At 36.7% G+C, this 22,573-nt stretch overlaps 1 protein-coding gene and 1 pseudogene across 1 annotated transcript; both read left to right on the top strand.

Annotated features, from left to right (window-relative positions):
* The first annotated feature begins 776 nt into the window (after positions 1 to 776).
* Positions 777 to 5,870, top strand: LOC132314164 (uncharacterized; annotated as a pseudogene).
* Positions 5,871 to 6,575: 705 nt separating this feature from the next.
* Positions 6,576 to 20,963, top strand: LOC132311600 (CBS domain-containing protein CBSX6-like). The gene is made up of 2 exons (XM_059809599.1): positions 6,576 to 7,367; positions 19,748 to 20,963. The coding sequence occupies exons 1-2, from the start codon at positions 7,024 to 7,026 to the stop codon at positions 20,670 to 20,672; spliced, it is 1,269 nt and encodes a 422-aa protein (XP_059665582.1). The 5' UTR covers positions 6,576 to 7,023; the 3' UTR covers positions 20,673 to 20,963.
* The last annotated feature ends 1,610 nt before the right edge of the window (positions 20,964 to 22,573 follow it).

Here is a 22,573-nt window from a genome sequence, read left to right as displayed (position 1 = left end):
GTGTGTATATATGCATATGAATGTATACACATATGGAGAGAGTGACTAAGAAATCTGTTTCTCTTTTCTCAGAAATTAAACTATGAGATTGAGATCTATTTTTATTTTTCAGAAATTAAACTATGTGTTGTGTTGCAGTTTGTATCTCGTCTCTATATATGAATGTAGATATACACAATTTGACTTGTTTATTTAATCGAGCTATCGAGCCAAACTCAAATTTTACCAAACATGCTCAATCCGAGATCGAACCAACCCCTACTCGGTTCAGCTCGGCTGGTTTGCAGCCCTACCGAGCAGTGTTGCAACTTGCAACTGGACTTCTGTTTCCCGTAAAGTAATAATGTCCAAAAACCTGTCTGCGATGGTTCTGAAAAAAAAAAAAAAATTGTGACAGGCTCAGTTTGTTTCTAGGTAAAATATTTTTTTTGAAAAGTGTTTTCGTTTTTCATGTAAAATATTCTTTTATTTTTATTTTTTTTTGGTGTTTAGCAAATGTCTGGAGAGTAATTTTTATTAGATTTTCTTCGTAAATTATGTCAACCAAACATTAGAAAGTAAAAAAATATTTTTTAAAAAACATTTTACATCCAAATAAACGGGGGCCTAAATGTTTAAAATTATTCAATCTAAGTTGTCACTTGTTTGCCTCTTTTGACTAATTTATGTGTTTTTAATTGATGCATGCATTATTTTTAGCAGTAACTGGCGCTGAATGTATGTTAAGCTGGCTGCTCAAGAATTCTACCAAACAGTAGGTAGTGTTGTTGTAGAAGATGGACATAATTGAATCTATCCTCGATATTCCTGTCCAAGATCCACAAGATGATGAAGAGTTCTCTTCTGCTGACTTGAATTGAACGAAGTTTGGAACTGACGAATCGTCACGATGATGTAGCCCTTATTCCTTATGGACGAGTTGATGATTTCATAATACGAGAATGCGCTAATGTAGAATGTCCGACGAGATTCCATATTGAGAGCGGCAGAAAGAGATCAAAAGGCACCTTGAAGGACTGCAAGAATGATGAGTATTTGGAAAATAGGATGTAAGTTTGTCTAGGCTTGCATATTACTTCATATCCACCTTGCTGCTGCTTCAGGGTGACAAGATTATTCTGTCATATCATTAAACCTGGACAATGTATTTCTGAAAAACACTATATATATAATAGCACAATGAAGCTATTCAGATCATGTGATCTAAGAAGTTTATGATCATAAAATTTCTTGAAACTTTTACCTTTTGTTTTCTTTTTGCCCTCTCCAAACTTTCAATGTTTTAAGTTAAGGCCAATATCAACTTGACTTCATTGTGGTACTATATCAGAAGATTCAGAACACTAAGGGCCGGTTTCACTTTCATAACGATCATTATTTAGATTTGACATTCGAACACCAAGTTTGGAACGTTTTACTGCAGAACACCAGGAATAAAAAATGTATTCTACGATATAAACTGCCTTTTTCAGTAGACAAATCAGTCATTTGAGCTGTAAAATTATCAATGCTTAGGTTGTCATGTGTGTCAAAGTAGAGGATGCATAGTCTGTTTCAAACTAATAATTATGTTTTCTTGTGTTCGTTTTCTTTCCTTTTTTTATCTTTGTGAAGGTATTGGTGTTCATTTGGTCCAGAAAACTGTGGGAAAGGCGGGGGTATATTGCCAAGCCGAAAATATGGACTTAACACTCGAAACCGTGTTGCTAGACCTCGTGGCTGCACATGCCATTTTGTAGTGAAGCGTCTGTATGCCCGTCCATCTCTTGCACTTATTGTCTTGGTGCCAAGAAAATTCCATATATATTTAATGAGATTCAACAGCAAACTATGTTTATGATCGATCTTAGCATTCCTGAGGAGAATGTGTTAGAGAAGCACATTGAGGGGATTCAACGCTACTGCGGTTCAAATGCAAAAGTAAATAGCCTTACTTCCCAGTATGTCCACAAACTCGGGATGATTATCAAACGTTCTACGCATGATTTGGATTTAGATGACCAAGCTAGCATACAAATGTGGGTAGAACGCAATAAGAAATCTATATTCTTTTACCAGGATACTTCAGAGACAGATTCTTTCATTCTGGGGATTCAAACAGAGTGGCAGTTGCAACAAATGATTCGTTTTGGCCATCGCAGTCTCGTGGCCGTTGATTCAACATTTGGCATAAAAAGACTCAAGGTAATGAATCTATTGATGCTTGTTTGTGCATGCTTTAGAAAATCTACCAGCCATTCTCATGTCATCTTTGCTGAATGGCAGTATCCCTTATGTACACTTCTTGTGTTTGATTCAAGACGACATGCGCTCCCTGTTGCCTGGGTCATTACTCGTAGCATTGCTAAGCCGGATGTGTCTAAGTGGATGAAAGCTCGACTTGATCGTGTTCGTGCTGCTGAACCTGGATGGAAGGCCAATGGGTTTTTGATTGATGATGCTGCGTCAGAGATTGATCCGATAAGGCAGGATGCTCTTCCTCTATTTTTTCCTGTTTAAATTTACATTATTTTCAGATCATTTATATGAAGTGACTGTCTTTCAGGGATGCATTTTCTTGTCCTGTCCTATTCTCCCTCTGCATATTGTGTGGAATCCTGGATCAGAATTTGCTTTTTGTAATTGTGCATGGTCAATCATAAAGGTCAATGTGATCTGTGAAAATCGTCAAGGCTATCAGTCTTCTATGTCTTTCAGTTCTTTTAAAGAGATGTTAATCAATCTCTGGATGATTCGGTTGCACTGGATCTGTCAGTGGCATGGACACACCAGATGCTTGACAAAATTCAGACACTTCTTGAACTGAACAGTTCAAATGACATTGGCAGTGCAGTAAATAGTCTGCCACTGAAATGGGTTGCTAAGAAGGGGAGAAAATCTGTTGGCAAGACACCATCCACTCTTGCTCTGCCCTCCAGCTCCATGGGTAATTCTAAGAATTCTGCTGCACGAAGAAAGAACCGAAGAGGAAGAGATTGTCTCGCTTGGGATGGTAGGTAGAGTGTTCTTCTTGCACATAATTGACCCATGAATTTCCTCTTCCAGTTTTGTGTAGGATTCTTTGTTTTTGGTATGTCCCATGGTAGCTAATTCAAGTTGGCTATTCTTTGTTTTTTTGCTTAAATTTGTTTCCAAATCCACTTTCCTCTTTGAACTTTAGGACTTAATGTCGCCCACAGGTTTATACAACAGTTCTTACTTTGTTATCTCACTCATAGATCATCTTTGAAATTTCATTCCTCGATCATGATTCATTTTAACTTTAACTCGTGTCTTTTTCAATGAAACCTCCTCAATGCATTCAACAATTATTTTTATCTCCTGCTCATAGTTGTTTAGTGTTGACCTAATTTGCCTGTCACATTACCAGGCTGATTCTGTAAGGTGCCTTTTGGCCCACACCAAACAGACTAATGGTGCTGTTTGGGATGCCAGAAAATGTGTGAAACTGAGGCTGATTCTGTTAGACTTATATGATATTATTAAAGGCGAAACACTCCAGTTAGTTTCTTGACTCCAATGGGCCCTTTGTGCTTTTGTGGGTCCTCTAAAAAACAATGTTGTGCTCCTTTATCCGAAGAAGAACAAGAAGAAGATGATGAAGCATCCTCCGCTGGATCAGCCTACTCAGTCAATGGATCCTTATTCTAGTCAATTATTTCAACATGGCCAAGATTTGATCCAGACGAAATTTAACCCAACAATCAGTCAAAGGTCATTGCCTGCTACAGATCGATCAGTCAAAGGTCATTATCACTATTTGCCATGGTAAGTGTTGGTAAGAAATCACTATTTCAACCATTCCCGGACAAGATACTATTCATCTAAAGTTATCGACAAGACAAGAACAGTGGCACTATTCATCCACAATAGCAGTCAGAGCTAGCCACTTTCAGGAAAAAAAGCAGGGATTCCCGCCACAGATTCCGCAACAGTCAGATTCCGCAACCGTAGTCAGGAGTTCTCCTATATATAGAACTCATTTACATTTATAAAAGCAGGCTTTTCTTTCAGAAGTTATTTCTTGCTTTGCTTTCTCTCTCGTTGTATCCAATCACAATATGTTGCATTCAACAGTTTACTCTTTTAAGTGATTTAGGCTCCGTTTGTCCAATCACAATATGTTGCATTCAACAGTTTACTCTTTTAAGTGATTTAGGCTCCGTTTGTCTCGACGGAAAATATTTTTATTTTTTAGGTAAAATATTTTTTTTATTTGTACCTTTTAATGTTTGGCAAAGGTCTAGGTCGAAGTTGAGGTCGAGTCTTTCGAACGGGATGTATAAAATAACTTACCAAAATTTGATGAATAAATTATTTTTGTAAAATTTTAATATATTTTTTTTTTCGTAAATATTTTAAGACAACCAAACACCAAAAATTAAAAAAATATTTTTCGTAAAATATTTAACATCCAAATAAACAAAACATTAGCAAGTGTATTTTGTTCTTAAGTCCATATTAATATATTATATATATATATATATTGGGTATGGTCTCAAGTAGGATCTGTGTTTGACAAATAGGCCGGTGTTAGGCTTAAAAGTGGCTTTTACAGGAACACAAAATACATTTTTCTCTCTCTTACCGCATACATATTATCTGTATTGTGACAGTTTATTCTGTTGGGTAAAAAAATTATGCTGTTTGCATCGAGCCAAAAGCATGACCCTCTTTCTCCATGTATGGTTTGGTTCAAATGTTGCCAAACCTAATTGGCAAGCGGTGACTATTTCCAAAAATGTGTGGATCATGAACCGTGGATTGGTTGGATTTGGTTTGAATGTGCTCGCACAGTCCAACGTGGACTGGCCGCAGCCTCCAACACAATGTTCCGTGCTCGAGCATTCAAATAATGTAGTTTCTATGCATAGGATCTCTCAACACAAAAGGAGATGTTTTAAGATGAATTTAAACTGGATAACGGAAATCATATGATCAAAGATGTGAATGTTAAAAATAGAGTAATGAAATGCTAGCTGACTCAATCAGCCGAATTGATGGCTGCTGAGATGGATTAAGCCTGGACCCGTTAATGCATCCTATGGCCTTTGATGTATCCTCGGCTGCAAAGTATGGATCATGATTGGTGAAGATACAATGATGGGTACAGATAAAAATAACTCATTGGGTTAGGCAATTGGGAGACATGACGGAAAAAAGAACACATGTTGTTTTGATGAACTATTTTTCATACTTTAAACAAATTTTCAGGATACTACAAAAATGTCCACGACACTCCAACTAGTGGCTACAACAAGATTGATTTGATTAGTTTTTTTTTTTTTTTTACAAATTTTTTATTCTTAATTTTAAATCAAATTATTAATTTTAATTATTATTTATTTTTTATAGATGAATACTGTTAGAGAAGTATATAAACGTCAACAGAAACACAAATTTAAATACGAGCATTGTTGGAATGTTCTTCTGCATACGGAAAAATGACATATGCATTGCAACATTAAACAAAATCCAACTGGACAATCAAGGAAGAGAAGTGTTGATCTGAATATTAATGAGTCTAGAAATTGGTCTCAATCGACTCCAACAACACCAGGTTCATCAACTCCTGCAATATCAACTCCATCTTCGGTAAACCATGGCGATGACACCCGACCGATACTAAAAGTTCGAATATCTCACACCCTGAGGGACAAAAAGCAGGGAAGATTCGTAAAAAGAAAACAATATATTTTGAAATAGATATTCTTAAACAATTGGAAGTTGTAACATAATAGGGCGTCATGTTTGGTGAAGCAGCTGTGGAAGGAGAGCTAATAAGACTTCAACTCTCCATGGAGAGACAACGGACTAAGCAGCTGGAGATAGAATCGAATTTGGAGAAAGAACGTTGGAAATATAAATGAGAGAAAAGATGGCTGAAGTGGAGTTTGAAAGACATATAATGCATCAAGATCTATCAAATGCTGTAAGAGAAGCATAAAAAACATGGATCATTCGAGAACAAAATCGAATCCTAAATAAACTAAATCAGAGGGGGTGGTCATATGTAATTTATTTTTATTTATTTATTTAATTGTGAGAAATATGTAATGTATTTTATATTTTATTTATGTAATTGTGAAAAAATATGTAATGTATTTTAATTTTATTTATATAAGTGTGAGAAAATATGTAATGTCTTTTTATTTAAGTTAATTTAAATTTGTTACAAAAATTATTCCATTCAAATATAAAAAAAAATGTTTGCAAGTTATTAAAAAAGATAGCCGTTGAAGAAAACACCAACAAACAAAAATAAATAAATATGTTTTTAAATTTTTTACGCAAAATATTAAAATATATATAAAATAATGAAAAATGATAATAAAATATTAAATAGAGATTAAGTGAAAACTATTATCAATACCCACGTACCTAGCACTGCAGGAACACGGATTTGAAGATTTTCCTTCAGCAAATCTTTGATGGAAGTTCAGATGTGATCACACACACACATATATATATTCAAACTTGGGACAAGTATTACTATATATGTGTATATATATCTAGTAACACAAGTATTTTAAGGCACATTTTTATTTTGCTGCCAGTCTGCCACTTCCATTTTTGCCAAGACGCAATCAATCATGCAAACATCTTAATAGAATGTCAAATGGACAAAATTGGAACCCCACCTACATACTTTGAGCCTCTCTCCTCCAATCACATTTTCATTTCTCCAACGCTTTTCCATAGCAGCTTTCTCTCTCTACAGCAGTAGTAGAAGAACAACCCATTCTCTCTCTCTAGAAGTACTTGAAAGGATTGAGATCTCGAATCCACCCATTGCAAATACAGTATCTTCATGGGCCTTCAGTTTCTTACTCTATGTTCAATTCTCTCTCTCTCTCTCCGATTTCTCCATATCCATTTCTAATCCATGTCTGATTTTACCTATTACTCATCTTCCTTTCCTCCTCATCTACGGCGCAATAACCCATCTTGATTGGTTACCCAGAAAACCCAAGAAAGTCGGAAGGAGAAGAGAACCCTTTCCCCAAATTAAGTTGGGAAATCATGGCGTCAATATTTTTGTACCACGTGGTTGGGGACCTGACGGTGGGGAAGCCGGAGGTCGTGGAGTTTGAGGAGACGGAGACGGTGGAGGCGGCGATTCGAGCAATCGGAGAATCGGCAGAAGGTGGGATACCAGTTTGGCGGAAGAGATCACACAAGAGTGTGTTTGAGAATGCGGAGATTAGACAAAATAGGTTTGTGGGTATCCTCAATTCGCTTGACGTTGTTGATTTCTTGGCTAGAGATGGGCGTTTGGAGGATCAGGATAAGGCCATGAAGACTCCGGTCTCGGAGGTTGTGGTGCCCTGCAATTCTCTGCTCAAGGTGGTTGACCCTGCCACTAGGTTAGAACTCTTAATTTAATACAGTAATGCATTTATTTATACAATTATTATATGTGTATAATACATATTCTCTAATAGTATTGTTTGTGTAATCATGTTGGTTTAGGGACATTTGTCTGTTTCTTTTGAATGTTGATGATGTTGTTTATGGAATAGAGAAAACTGATTATTGTTGCCTTTGTTGTTGATGTTTGTGGTTGTGAAAATTCCATCATTTTCCCCTAAAATTATAGATATCTATTGGTCACTTGAAAATAAATTATTGGTTTGAACCTATCAAATTATTGCTAATATCCATTCCCGTTAATGCATGAAATGTTATGTTAACCATTAAGTGGTTGCATTGCACTTTGAGGTTGACAAGCGGGTTCGTGGTTAATGGTTAGTGAGTTAGTTTATAGGGATGGTGTTCAAGCTCAATAAGGTTGTAGTTTTGTCCATTTTAATAATTGAAAGGTTCATAGAGTTTCTAGTTAGGGGCCTTTTTTGAATACAAATTTCTTTGTTATTTGAAGCTCTATAATTACAAATTTACAATAAGATATAGCAGTTAGTTTCTTTATATGCCATTGAAAAATTAGTCTAATGTAATCTAATGATTTGACAGAAGATAACTTTTCTCTGAAAAAGTGAACCAGAGTGAATGATCAATACAATTTAAGATGGACTAATAAAAAAATCACATGCGATTGATGTTATCATTTAATCTAACTTATGCTCGCTGTACTTCAGAAACGCTTTTATTCCTTTTGAGTTGGGTAGTAAAAAGCTATTATAGTACATGTTAGGGTAAATTACACTCACACGAGGTTAAGCCTAATTAGGGCAACTTACGACGTTAAGAACAAATTTGGAATATCATATTTACCCCTTGTTGTATAGTGCATTTTTTAAACAAAAAATCTTACAAATGAATGCCTAATTTTTTTTTTGATAAGTACAAATGAATGACTAAAATGTCCCTACAATAATATTGATTCATTAAAAAACTTTCTCTCTCTCGTGGTCTCACCCGCTAGAGAAACAGAATGAGTTTTCACTTTTACAATCCCCAGAATCTTTCTGTAAGTTTCCCTTGTTTCATCAAATAGATACCATCTTGATATTATCTTGTGCAATTAGCAGAGCTATTCTGTGTACATCTTCAGCTTCAATGTAATGATTTTGCTGCATTAATGCCCATACTAAGTTCCCCTATATATAATATTATAGTATTTCCCTTCTTGTTAATTAACCTCCCCCATGAATGTCAGGAAAGAACAGAGACAAATTGGAGGAAACTATTTGCACTTTTACTGGTAACCGAGTTGCTTCTTGTCAAACAAAAATCTGAAATTTCTTCCATCGAGATCAGGCCGTCTCGGTCCATTTCCATTGAAATCCATCCCTTGCTGAATGAAATACAACTTTTGCCTCGATAAAGCTATTTGGTCATCTGATCTCCCACCATCACAACAAAAGTCCAATCTAATCAAAATGGGATTCTGGGGTTTGGGTTCTTCGATTTTGGGTGTATATTGGATGTATATATATATGTGTGTGTGTATATGTATATGCATTTATATATATGTATAATGGGTGTGGGTTCTTCATTTTGGGTGTATATTGGATGTATTTATATGGGTTTGTATATATGTATGTTAGGTGCTGGTTCTTCGATTTTGGGGTTTGTTGGATTCATTTTTTTGGGTTTATTTTTAACCTATTAGCCGAGGCTGAAATTGCAAAGGTGATTAAATGCCTTTGGGACTTTCAAATTGGCATTGGAGAAGTAAGTGTGAAGCTAAAGGAGGAGTGAATTGAAAGAGAGAGAGAGAGGGAGGGGATTGGCATAGAGAGAGAACATGACCAATCCATGTGGGTCTCCTACACGGACTGCAGTTGTATGTTTGAGCTAACCTTGGCCATGGACACACACAAATATATACACGTGTGTGTTTATGATGGAGCGGAAGTTATGAACATTCAATAATGAACAAAAGAACAATTTTGAATCTACAAAATTAAAAGAAAATTGCAGAGCAATCTGATATATTATTAATCATTATTAATTATCCTCTCAGCAGTACATGTATTTATATAAAGGAACTCTAACACCATAAGGAAACTAAAAACATAAGGAAACTAGAGCATAAGGAAACTTAACAACATAAAGAAACCTAATATATGGGAACCTATCAGCATAAAGAAACTGCTCAAAATTCAAGTTTCTCTAAATATTATGAAAAAATAAAATATGAAACCTAATTACTAAAAACTACTAAATACGTGGAAAAAGTCGATAAAACTGTCCTACATCAGTATATACTAGGTCTTTTGAAGGTTTTAACAGCTAGTTGACGAGAGGGTGGTCATTGAGCACACACCAAATGTGAGGGGTGGACGGTGTAATTCAAGTCACTGTAATTTACCCTATATATTATTATTATAATTTTTTGTTGGGAGTTGTGTCAAATTTCTAGACTAATTAGGTTTCTATTTTAGAGTTGTATTTTATTAGGTAATTTATTGTTTGTTAAGTGTTGGGCTCCAAGGAATTGTAATCCTTGTCGAACACGGAATTGGGCTTGGAGCTCTATAAATAGGCACCTAGGTTATGGGTTGAGACTCATGAGATTGAGAGAGATGAAGTCTTATGAGGGAGTTGATAGCGAGGGGATAGGCTTGTGGAGTGGGACATGGTAAAAAGACATGTGCATGATGTTGGTACTCTATTGTTGTAATATTTCTACGAATCACCAACAGGTTAGTGGCCTAGCGGTACCAGACCCTTACTTCCCAAAGGGACGTTAGGGGTTTAAGCGTAAGTGGAGGCATGTATGTGTGAGTACTAACTAAGAAAAAGAAAATTTTTCTACGAATCATAGTATAATCTCTTCTCATCCGTGGATATAGGTTGGGTTTGGCCAAACCATGGTACATCTTATGTTTCAGCGTGATTGCTTTTATTGGATCTTCATGTTCCTTTGTGCTTTCGCTGTTCTCAACCAATTGGTATCAAAGCTGAAATTGAGGGAGATCTAAAGAACACAAGGAGTCTTAACAAATGCTGCAACGGGTCAGTGGAGTTAATTGACTTGTTTGATCATGATGGTTAGAAAATCGTGATAGGTTACATCATAGTTGTTAAAGGCGCCGAAGGCGCGCCTGCTTGAAAAATAGTTTTTTTTTTTATAATTATTTTGTTATTATTTTGGATGTGTATGGTTTATTATTTGTTTATTCTTAGTTTTTATTTGTTTATTACAAAACCTATACAAGACTTACAAGTTACAAAACAAAAAAAAACAAAAAAGAAAAGAGAACCAAAAAGCGAAGAAAGAAGAGACAGAGAAGTACAAGACAAGAGTGAAGAGCCTGATCTGCGAAGCCTGGACTGAGACTCTCGGATCTGCGTCTGCAGGTAAGTTCTCCTTCCCTCTCATCTTCTTCTTCTCTCCTTCTTGCTTCTTCTCTTCTCAGATCTGCCGGAGGCTCGGATCTCTCAGATTTTTTATTTTTATTTTTTTTTCTCTATTCTTCTTCTTCTTTTCTTCAGTTCTTCTTCTTCTCTCGGCTCTCAGCCTCTCTCGGCTCTTGCTCTTCTTTTATTCTTTTATTTATTTATTTATTTTTCTCTATTTATTTATTTTTTTCTCTATTTTTTAATTTTATTCTGTCTTCTTTTCTTCTTCTTCTCTCGACTCTCTCGGCTCTTCTTTTGTTTTCTTATTTTTTTATTTTATTTTTCTCTATTCTTCTTCTCTCGGCTCTCTCTGCTCTTCTTTTATTTTTTTATTTTTTATTTATTTATTCTGGTCCTCTGTTTTTTTATTTTTATTTTTATGCTTGTCTAGAATAGTGCCTTGCATGTGTTTGAACTTTGATGATCAATCTGTTTCTGTTTTTATGCTTGTCTCTGTTTTTATTTTCTTTGTTTTACAGTAATTAATTAATCCAAACAGTTTTATTGTGATAGTCCAGAAATGTCTATTCTTTTTAATTGTTTGACACTGATAAAAAAAAGTCATTGAGTGAGTTTGTGCATTTCTGTAATCTTGTATTAGGTTGCACGTTTTCCTTAATTGGTCTTTTCTACACGCTGACACACGCATATATATAATAAACACACACACCCATATATATATATATATATATATATATATATATATATATCTTCTATATAAAAATTATAATTCTGTCAAACCTTGACGGCAAATTTTACAATTTGCTTCAATTTAAATGTACAGTCCACCTTTTAAATAATGTTTTAGTGTGAAAAATTATAATTTTGAATGTTGACTTTATTGGGTGGGTTTTATTTTTATTTTTTTTTAACGTGCGCCTCGCTTCAGTCGGGCGCGCGCCTCGCCTTGCGCCTCAGGCTCCAAGAGGCATTTGCGCTTTTGTGCACCTTGAGCCTTTAACAACTATGGGTTACATGGCATAGAGCTCGATTAGTTAAGGTGGAGCATTAGAGGTTTGACTTATCGAGCAACATACGGTGTGGACAGTTAGAGTTTTGCAGGAGGATCGTGATATCTTGGCATGCAATCTGAAGGAAAATGAGGAACTGACTCCTTGGGTGAAAGTCTCTAAATGAGGCTAGGGAGGAACTAGATCATTAGGGAAAAGTCCTTAAATCAGGTTGGGTTGCAGGAAGGGTTCATGGGTGGAAGTCCCTAAAGAGTGATTCTATTTTGTGTGCAAGATTGAAGTTGCCAAAAAATTGTCTTGATCAATGCCGTGGAAAGCTATGATTGGCTGCTGCATGGAATTTGAGCCAAGGTGGAGATTTTTGGGACTTGTGTCTCAAATTCCTAGTCTAATTAGGTTTCTATTTTAGAGTGGTATTTTATTAGGTAATTTCTTGTTTGGCAAGTCTTGGGCTCCAAGTAGGGGTGGCAATTCGTGTTCGTGTCGTGTCGATGTAATGGTATTATACTAAATAGATAAACTTAAACCCAACTCATTTAATAATTGCATCAATAATCTCAATACTAACTCAACCTGTTTATTAAACAGGTAAACGTGTAAACCCGTTAATGACCTGTTTATCAAAACGAGACATTTAATATTTAATCAAATACTAAATAATAGAAAAAAATTGTCATAATTAACCCAAATATTCAAAAGAAAAGGAAAAATTATAAGGCATAGGCAAGGATTATGTTGAAATGACTTAACTATTTATAGTAATTGGGTTTAAACACGTAACATATTACATAGTTTATATTCACGATTATAACATGTTGAGTTGAATGGGTCATAAACGGGTTACACGGGTTGAACCCCTCAACCCTAATTCGACACGGTTAAGTAAACGGGTTAATCGTGTCGACCCTTTTATGAACCAAACCTGTTTATGCCAAACCCAAACCCTTTTAACTTGTTTCGTGTTCGTGTCGTGTCATAATTTGCCACCCCTAGCTCCAAGGGATTACAATTGTAATCCTTGTCCAACACAGAATTGGGTTTGGAACTCTATAAATAGGCACCTAGGTTATGGTTTGAGACTAGTGAGATTGAGAGAGATGTAGTCTCATGAGGGAGTTGATGGGTAAAGGTAATTAATGGATTGGCAGAGTAGGAAAAATATCGGTGGCACTGGTAGCTAGGGGATTGGCTCGTGGAGTGATAAATTGAAAAAATTCATGTACACGATGTTGGTACTCTACTATTGTAATATCTCTACCAATCATAGTGGAATCTCTCCTCATCCGTGGATGTAGGCCGGGTTTGGCCAAACCACGTTTCATCTTGTGTTTGTGTGATTGCTTTTGTTGGATCTTCATGTTCCTTTGCGCTTCCGCTGTTTTTTTTAACATTTTAATGAGATTTACATCAAATACTTTAAACCTTGTTCATAATATTGGGATTTGATAAACATGAAGTGTCCAGCCTCAGACCCATAGAAGGAAGAACATCTCTTGGACATGTGAAGGGTAATAGGCTTATTTGTATATCTGGATAAAACTTAGGGGCAACTCGACATGTGAAGGGAATTTGTTCTTGCATTTGATTTTTCCTGTTGCTCATTTCAAGGCTGCTGCATCCTCCAGCTTTTCAAGCCAGAACAGCTCCTACTTTTGACTTGCTTCATTTTATGTATAAGAACTTTATATCTTGGAGGGAGATACCTTTTAATGGCAACGAGACATGATTGTTGTGTCATTAAACTTCCAAGCCTTAGAGCTATGAATGCTAAGTTGAATCAATTGGAAGGAGGTGGTGGAGGCAGTCAACTTGTTCCATATGCATAGCGCTGCAAATGAGCCGAGCTTTGGCATGCTCGGGCTTGGCTCGCCACAATTAGGGAGGTGCTCGGGCTCGGCTCGGGCTTGAGCGAGCCTAGAATAGCCAAGCTCAAGCTCAGCTCGTTAGAAAATCGACGAGCTCGGGCTCGTCTGCGCGCATATTGGGGAAGCTCTCAAAGGATACAAGAAGAAACTAAGAACCACTAAAAAAAAAAACAGTTTTCATGTAGTCAGATTCGCGTAGATAGATGGAAGTCATCAAAGTAGCCCTTGAAACTGAAATCGACCTTTAGAATAGCAAGCTGCTTTGCTTCTTGAATTAGATACACAGCACACACACACACACATATATAGCTCACATATATATACACAGCGCACATATATACAAGTATATATAATACAAAACAAATTAGTGTATATATATAACGCAAATATATCATATATATTAATGTGTTGAGCTATGGATCTATATATATATATATATATATATATATATAGCCCACATATATATACACAGCGCACATATATTCAAGTATATATAATACAAAACAAATTAGTGTATATATATAACACAAATATATCATATATATTAATGTGTTGAGCTATGGATCTATATATATATATATATATATATATATATGCACATACATACCTTCAGGATTGTTGCAGAGAAGGAAAGAAGAGAATAGAGAAGATGAGGGGCTGCCGCTGCTTCGTTAATGAAAGTAGAATAGGGTTTGTGTGTTAATATAAGTGATTAAGTGGGTTGGGTCTTTAAAATGAATATGGGCCTTTTATTTTGGGCTTTGTTATTTAATTGTAGTAATGGTTTTCAAATGGGCTTATCATGTATAATTGTAATGGACTCACACATATGGGCTGGATCAAGAACTTATAAATGGCTAATAAACGAGCCTTATACGAGCCTTGTTCACGAGTCTAAACGAGCTTTATACGAGCCTTGTTCACGAGCCCATACGAGCCGAGCCTAACGCTTTTTCGGGCTCGGCTTGTTTACTAAACGAGCCTAGAAATTGGACTCGAGCTTGGATCGTTTGCTTAACGAACGAGCCCGAGCTGTTCATGAACAGCTCGGTTCATTTGCAGCCCTACATATGCATGGCCGATTTGAGAAGTCCATGAACGCTTCCTTCATTGCTATCATCACCAAGATGGGTTGTGCAGTTGACGTGAAGGACTTTAGGCCTATCAGCTTGGTTGGAAGCATGTGCAAGCTAATAGTCAAAGTCCTAGCCTTGAGATTGAAGGAAGTTATTGATGGAGAGATTTCAGCGTCTCAGAATGCTCTTGTTAGGGGCCGTCATATCCTCAACTCAGTTCTGATTGCAAGCGAGTGTGCCGATTCTAGACTCAGCAGTGGAGTGTCAGGGGTGGTGTGCCAGCCGGATGTGGAAAAGGCGTATGGCAATGTGAGCTGGAGGCTTCTTGATGTATTTCTTGGAGAGGATGGTTTTCGGGAGGTGGAGGAGCTGAATTCTGTTTTGTATATCCAACTTGAGATTCTCATTTTTGGTGAATGGGGTGCCATTTGGTTTCTTTGGCAGTTCGGAAGGGCTGAGGCATGGGGATACCTTGTAGCCATTCCTCTTTATCAAGGTGATGGAGGCTTTCAGCAGATTAATGAGGCGGGCTGTAGAGATGGGACTCATCAGAGGTTTCAGGGTCGCTAGCCAGTTGGAGATTTCTCATCTTTTGTTTATGGACAACACGATTGTGTTCTGTGATGCGGAGGAGGTTCATTTGAGATACCTCAAGTTTGTGTAGGTTTGTTTCCAAGATGTCTAGGAGTTGAAAGTTAACCTTGGACAGTGTGAGATTGTGCCGGTGGGGGAGGTTGGCAAAGATAGCATATTTGGGCAGTATTTTGGGTTAGTGCCATTTTTTGGGGTTGCCTTTAGGAGCTCCTTCAAGGAGTGTCTTTTCATGGGACTCGGTGGTGGAGCAGTTCAAGAGGAGGTTGGCAAGCTGGAAGAAGCAATATCTTTGAAAAGGGGGGCGTCTGATCGTTTTGAAAAGCACTCTATCTAGCTTTGCTTTTCAACTTGTTATCTATCTCTATTTAATAAAATCTCGCTCTCTTGATGTCGGATGCTGGGAATCTTTTATCCTATTTGTGGGATTCTCCCTGGAGAGCGCTGTTCTCTTTTGCTCTCTCTCATGTACTTCACTCACCTGCACAAGACTACTCCTCTCTCGCTCTTCGCACAGACTGGCTCATCTTTCCTCTATATCTCTCTCTTCTCACAGGAGACAGCAACATTTACCCCAAACCTCCAAAAACGCTCTCTTCTTCGCAACTATTTCAGACGAATTTCAACCGTCCCATCTCCTTCCTTTCAACTGAAAAGAAGCTTATCTCTTCTATCTCCAAGAGCCATTGCCACTTCCCCAGCATGATGGTGAGGATACAGAGATGCACTTAGTCTATGGACTATAGATACGTGAATAGTATGATACTTTCTACAACCTTTGCAGAGTTTAAGCCATTCTTTACCAAAAGTGCTATAAACAGGAAGAAAGGGAAAATGACAAAAGAGCGACAATGTGAATATCACCAACGACGGAGCTGACTGCTCGCACCACTATCAAAATGCCCGTCGATTGAGACATTCCATGTATTAAAATTCCTACATCTGTACTCATCTAATAGAGTCTCGATGAGTTGTTGCTTGATTTTAGAAGATGTTTGATTCTCTAGAAAACACTATCATGTGATCTATAACAGAGTAACTTGAACATAATTAATTGTTGAAGGTAGTTGTTTCTATTAAAATGTACTACTAGTAGTTATTAAGGGTAAGGGATTATATTGTCAAACACAAAATACTTTAGTAGTTAATAGACATTTAAGAAATACACTCACCAAAAATCTATTTTCTCATGAATTATTTATAACAAAATTCCTTGTACAAAGGCCTTATCAATGGTGGACTTTGATTTTGGGAAGCTACCCCAACCGTTATGTCAGACAGTAGAGTCCTTGACGGGTCTGTTATACGGTGGTACTGTTTGGGAGGTGGACTACTCGATTAGGTGGAGGGGTGTGGTAGTCTTTGCTTGGACAACTATGTTTGAAGAAATCCTTATTATTGGTACTCTAAGGAAGAGGGATCAAGTGATTGGTGAATGGTGTTGCTTGTGTAAGTGGGTAGATGGGAATGTTAATGATCTTTCCTTACATTGTGGGATGATCAGGGAGTTGTGGAGTCTGCTTTTCTTCTTATTTGGTGTTACTTGGGAAAAGTGTAATTGCTTGAGGTTTTTTGCTATTTGGAAAGGGAATGAGGTGTAGGGAATTTGGAATGTTGCCCCATTTTGTTTTATGTGGAAACCTGGTTGGAAAGAAGCAGAGAAGATTTTTTCAGTGGCTAAATCAGGCAGTGTATTTGTCTTTACATTCTTTTGAGGATTTTTGGGTAGTTTGTCTTTTTATTATTATTAATAATTTTGGGTAGTTTTTCTTTTTATTATTGATTTTGGTGATCGTGAATACTTCATGTGTATATGGATCACACCTTCTTTTTGGTGCTCTATAGTAACTTTTTGATCAATAGATTTGTGTAAAATATGTTTTAGCTGATTAACTAAAAAACTGTGTAATTTTTTATCGACAAAATGATCGTACACAGAGAGACCAGAGAACAAGGGCAAAGTGTCTATTTATTTGTTTGTTATAATGTATACTTTCTGTGCATGAAAAATAGAAATATTGATAAGCTTATGCCTTAGCCACAACAGGGTTAAAGCACCCCACTTTCTGTTTTGGCCCTGTAAACTAGTCTCACTAATTTATTTTTGCAGAACATCAATCTCAACAACATATAAGTTATTGAAAAATATTAAACAAAGTAAAAATCAGAGCAATAACCTTGTACTTGCACATTATCATTGCCAAATGAAACACAGTTGATAAAAATATGCAAAAAGAATAAAAAAGTTCATATTGTTATTATTATTATTATTAACCAAGTTAAATTAGACTAGCACATTCAATGTTATGGGTTCAACTTTTATAAAGTTATGTTATACATGTTAAAAGTAAATAATTTTTATAAGATGTCATCACAAAATTCATACAATATGAAGTTCTTGTAAGAAAGTGAGGTAAGCCTTGTTTGTTGGGTAGAGTTGGTAAAGAAATATATGATAGCACGTGGATTATAGAGGTTATGACCGCGGAATGGAAACATAAGATTCATGTAGCTGGCCCCAAGTAATTGGGAAAAAGGCTTGTTTTTTGCTGTTGTTGTGTATCTGGTACAGTGGTAAAAGGTCGGACAGTTGAGTTTAAGGACAACTGCATTTGTGCAAATGATGTAAAGGTGAGGTATATAGCTGGTCATTTTCTTCCGGCACCTAACGGGGACTGATGACGGGCGATCGGGCATGTGATCTTAATTTGTGGGGTAACTGGGTAAGTTAAAGACTCAATCAGACAGAGGTAAAAGTCGGTCGAAGTATGATGGATTATTAATAGATCCTGGAACTTCCCAAAATATGATGTTTATGATCCAAATTTCAACCTGAAATCATGTCTCACTTTTATAGCCACAGAGAGGAAGTGCTATATATAGTCAGCAGTCTGCACCTATAAGACACAGGCCAATATGGTGCAATAAAAAACCAATAACTCATGGTTTTCGTATCACCAACACATTAATTAATGAGTATTAATCTCTGAAGCAAGGGGTATTACTATATACAACTATGTCAGGTTCTGTAATGGGGATGCTATTCTACTTATTTATTCAAGAAGCATTTTATTTTCTGGAACATTTTTTATATTTTAAGAGAACAACATAAAAAAAAAGAAAAGAAAAAATCTCTTCACAATTTATTCAGAGAACTTGGCAAGGGATACCATTATATATAACTTTCAGTTGCTGCAAATGCGGATAATATTCTACAAATATGTAGGAGTGATGTTGTGGCCCGAATTTTGTGCTGGGTCAACCCCGAGCTTGCTCTTGAGGAAAATATTTTGACCCGTTTTTGCTTGTGGGTCATGGACCTAATTAGTACTCTCTTGTAGCCCGATATATAAGGGCGTTTAAGGTTTCGAGTTGTACATTGAGAGACACTGAAAATTGCAGAAAAGAGGGTGAGACTGAGAGCTAGGGTTTGGGGGCTGAAACTTGTAATATCTAGATTTTGGCATAGTGACTTGATCTTCACCGTGGATGTAGGCTTTGCCGAACCACGCTAAATCTGTCAGTTCTTTGTGTGTGGCATGTTTACTTTCTGCCGTGTTTCGTGATTGTTGCTTGGGTTCGTTGCACTTGTCATAACAAGGAGTTATATTTTCTGGAAAATTTTGTATTTAAAAGATAATTTAATCTATGAATATATCAAATCATCCCATCACAATTTATTCATTTATTATTATCTTTGGGGTGGGGTTGGCTTTGAACCTGGAACTAATATCCTTGAGTCCTGCTAATACATTTGTTCTAATCTGCAGCGGGTTATTGATACCTTTTAATCATCTTTTGGCTAATCATCAAAGGTTTAATGATTGGATCACCAAACCCTTGAAGTTTTTGAAAATTTGATCCATTTTTTCTCTAGTTTCTATGAAGTTCTCTACATGGCAACCCCTACAGGGTAGCTGAGTTGGCATAAGGCCCCTGGGCCCAGAAATATCGTGTTCAACTTTTGGGGTGTCAAGCCTTCACCGTGGGCTTACCCTATACTGGTGGTTTATGGGGTGATTACTGGTACCCGAATAGTCCCACCGCCCAAAGGGGTTGGGGACACCTTCTGTTTATTTATTTATTATTATTAAATTTTTAAAAAAAGAGGTACTGTGCATGGCATGCATTTCTTGTTATATAATATTTGGGGGAATAAAATGGAAACACGGTGCAGTTCTCCCATGTTAATCCTTGTAGGGTATCCGAGTATGCAAGAGAGAACCCTTGGCTGTGGATGTCTCATGGGTTTACCCCCTCTTTCATCTCTTCTTCTTAGAAAGAAAATAAGAAAAAAGGAGAACAATTGGTAAATGTTAGCATCTAATGTCATCTTAGAAATCTTTTCCTGGTTGAATCAATAAATATATACACACATATATATTCCTAAGTCCTGGTTGAATCAATATTGATTTTTTCATTCATGTGCAAGATTGATAGATGCGTTGGAGATGATGAAGCAGGGTGTGAGGCGTCTCCTTGTTCGTAAAAGTGTAGTATGGAAAGGAATGAGCAAGCGATTCTCATTTCTTTACAGTGGCAAGTGGCTCAAGAACCCTGAAATTTATGGCAGTAATGGTATCATCTCCGCTACAAACACCAACTGTCCTTCCTCATCTTCCATCGTCATTACTCATGACCAGTTTTGTTGTCTGTCAAGAGAAGATGTCATCCGTTTCCTCATTGATTGCCTGGGTGCATTGGCTCCTCTCCCCCTCTCATCCATCTCTTCCCTTGGTGCCATCAACCCAAACTATGATTCCATTGAAGCATCCCTCCCAGCCTTTGAAGCTACTCAAAAGATTCGCCAGGACCCTAGTGCAGTTGCCGTTGTGGAGACCACATTGGATGGTCAACATTTGATCATTGGGGAGGTTTCAGCTTGCAAGCTATGGAAATGCAATTACTTGGCTGCAGCATGGGCCCTTGCCAATCTCTCTGCAAGACAGTTTGTAATGGGGGTCGAGGATAATGTGACCTCAGGGTCACTGCCTGATCTCACTGCCAATCTGATAGTTGGAGATAGTAACTTGGTCAATGGAGGTGGCTCAATGAAGCCTCGGAAATTCAGTAGTAGGAGCGTTGGGTTCTTTAGCAACCCGGCATGCCAAAGTTTTGGTGTTGGTAGGAGCATGTACAGGGGCAGAAGTTCACTCTTGACGTGTAAGGTTACAAGTTCATTGGCTGCGGTCATGGCTCAGATGCTCTCTCACCGGGCAACTCATGTTTGGGTGACCGAGGCCGAGAATGAGGATGTCTTGGTCGGGGTGATGGGTTATGCTGGCATTTTGGCTGCTGTTACCAGACAACCTGCTGCAACTATTCCTGAAAACTCCGGTACTGTGGCAGTGGTTTGAAATCAAGTTTCAAAATCTTTTTCCCACCTTTTCATTTTCTATTTTTCTCTTCACTACATAAGCCAGACATACAAGGTAATGTACTGCTTAGTGCTTGGGTGCTTTGAGGCTCATTTACACTCAAAAGACTCTGGATAGAGGAGATTTAGGCTTGTGCAACTTGGATGTGACTCAGTGATATTGTACAATTTTGTTTGTGGATGATTGGTTTATATGGCTTTTGTTTGTGAATGATTGCGCAGCATTATATATAACTGAAAATATATACATGTTCTGTATTTTCTTGGTGAATTCATTCTTTGAGGAACATATCCAAAATTTGGTGTCGATGTTATTCAGCATATGTATTGGATTCAACTAGTCATGAGAAGAACTGGACCTCAGTCTCTCAAAGCAGGTCCTTTGGTGGTCTAGTATTCAGAGACCTTGAAATTGACTTTTAGCTCTACTGGCAAAGAGTTCTAAAGGGCTTTTTTCTGGTGAGAAATAGCCTTATAGCCTTGTAGGTCCTTTTTCCTTATGGTTTAGTTGAGTCTCTCTGGCTCTGTATGTTATTGTTTTGTTTTGCTTTGCTTTGTTTCTCATTTCCTTTTAATTTCCTTTGTCCAATATATATATAGTTTCAGGAAATGTTCCTTTACTGTCACAATTTCTCATGCAATGATGTGCCTTATTGGTTTTTCCCATGCTAACATCCTTTATTTTATGCAAAACATGAATGCACTTTTTGTTTTGGAAAATAATAAACCTACATTTTTAATCTGTTATTTATTTTGAATAGGGTAGGGGCTGCCTGGTAAAGATTTTTTACTAAATTGAACTCTTGAAACACTTGTGCTTTGGTTGGAGGGACGGAAAAATGAATGGAAGAGATGGGGGGAGTGATTGATGAGGGATCCCTAGGGAAGGGAAGTTGTCTACTCCATTATTATTATTATTATTATTAGTATTTTTTTGTTGAATGGAATGAATAGTAGAAATGATAGTTGGGTTAATATTTTTTATGTTTGGTTGGAAGAAGGGAAAATGAGTTTTTATAGATTTTTTTACCAATATATCCTTACAGTATAAAATAATAAAAGGTAGATATTTATTTGAATATTTTTGAAAAGGTTAAAATTAAAAATTGTTAAGCGCAGGTTGTTATTCAGTTTCTCTCTCCTCCCTTCTCCCCAAAATAGGCGGATGGAAAAGACCTTCACCTGGAGTAGAGGAGGGTTTAAGGTTTAAGAAAGGGTTGGCGGGCCCTAGGCCCAAAACAAGAAACTAAGGGCTAAAGCCCGCAACCAGCAAGAGGTAAAAGATGGACTTTTTCTTCTTCTATTAGTTCAATTCTAAAAACTTCTTTCAACTACAATTGCTTGATATAATTTCAAAAATTTATATATATATATATATATACTGTTGAGTTCTCTTCAAACTCTGACAAATTTTTGTCCAACACTATAATTATAAAAATATGGGAAAATTACACTATTTCTCTTAAAGTTTCGTTAACTTACACTGACTTTCCTTATTGTTTATCAAATAATAATGACCTCTCTTGTCAAAGCTTTTGGATTGATAACGTTAATGGTTCTAATGAAATTACTTTTCTACTCTTTTATATTTACATTATATTTTATTTGAAACACAATGCAATTTGAAAAGACAAAAATGCCCAAAAACCCCATTAAAGCAGGATATTCAGTTACTATTTTGTCACCGCCGAATCTACCGAGCACCATTACTTGGCCTTGTGCTCAAATAAAGTGGAAGCAAGAACATAAACCCATGTCTTTCTAGAAGGAGGGAAAAAAAAAAAAAAAGAAAAAGAAAAAGAAGAACATAAACCCATCAATTAACAAAGCTAGCTTTGACTTATCAAGAAAAAATTTAACAACGCTAGCTTTAAATGCGCC

The sequence above is a fragment of the Cornus florida genome, unplaced genomic scaffold, assembly GCF_030987335.1.
Source record: "Cornus florida cultivar Cherokee Brave unplaced genomic scaffold, ASM3098733v1 CherokeeBrave_3.0.0_Hap2_Chr06, whole genome shotgun sequence".
Taxonomy (NCBI): domain Eukaryota; kingdom Viridiplantae; phylum Streptophyta; class Magnoliopsida; order Cornales; family Cornaceae; genus Cornus; species Cornus florida.
Note: the sequence above shows the minus strand (reverse complement) of the source record. Positions and strands in the feature narration are given on the sequence as shown.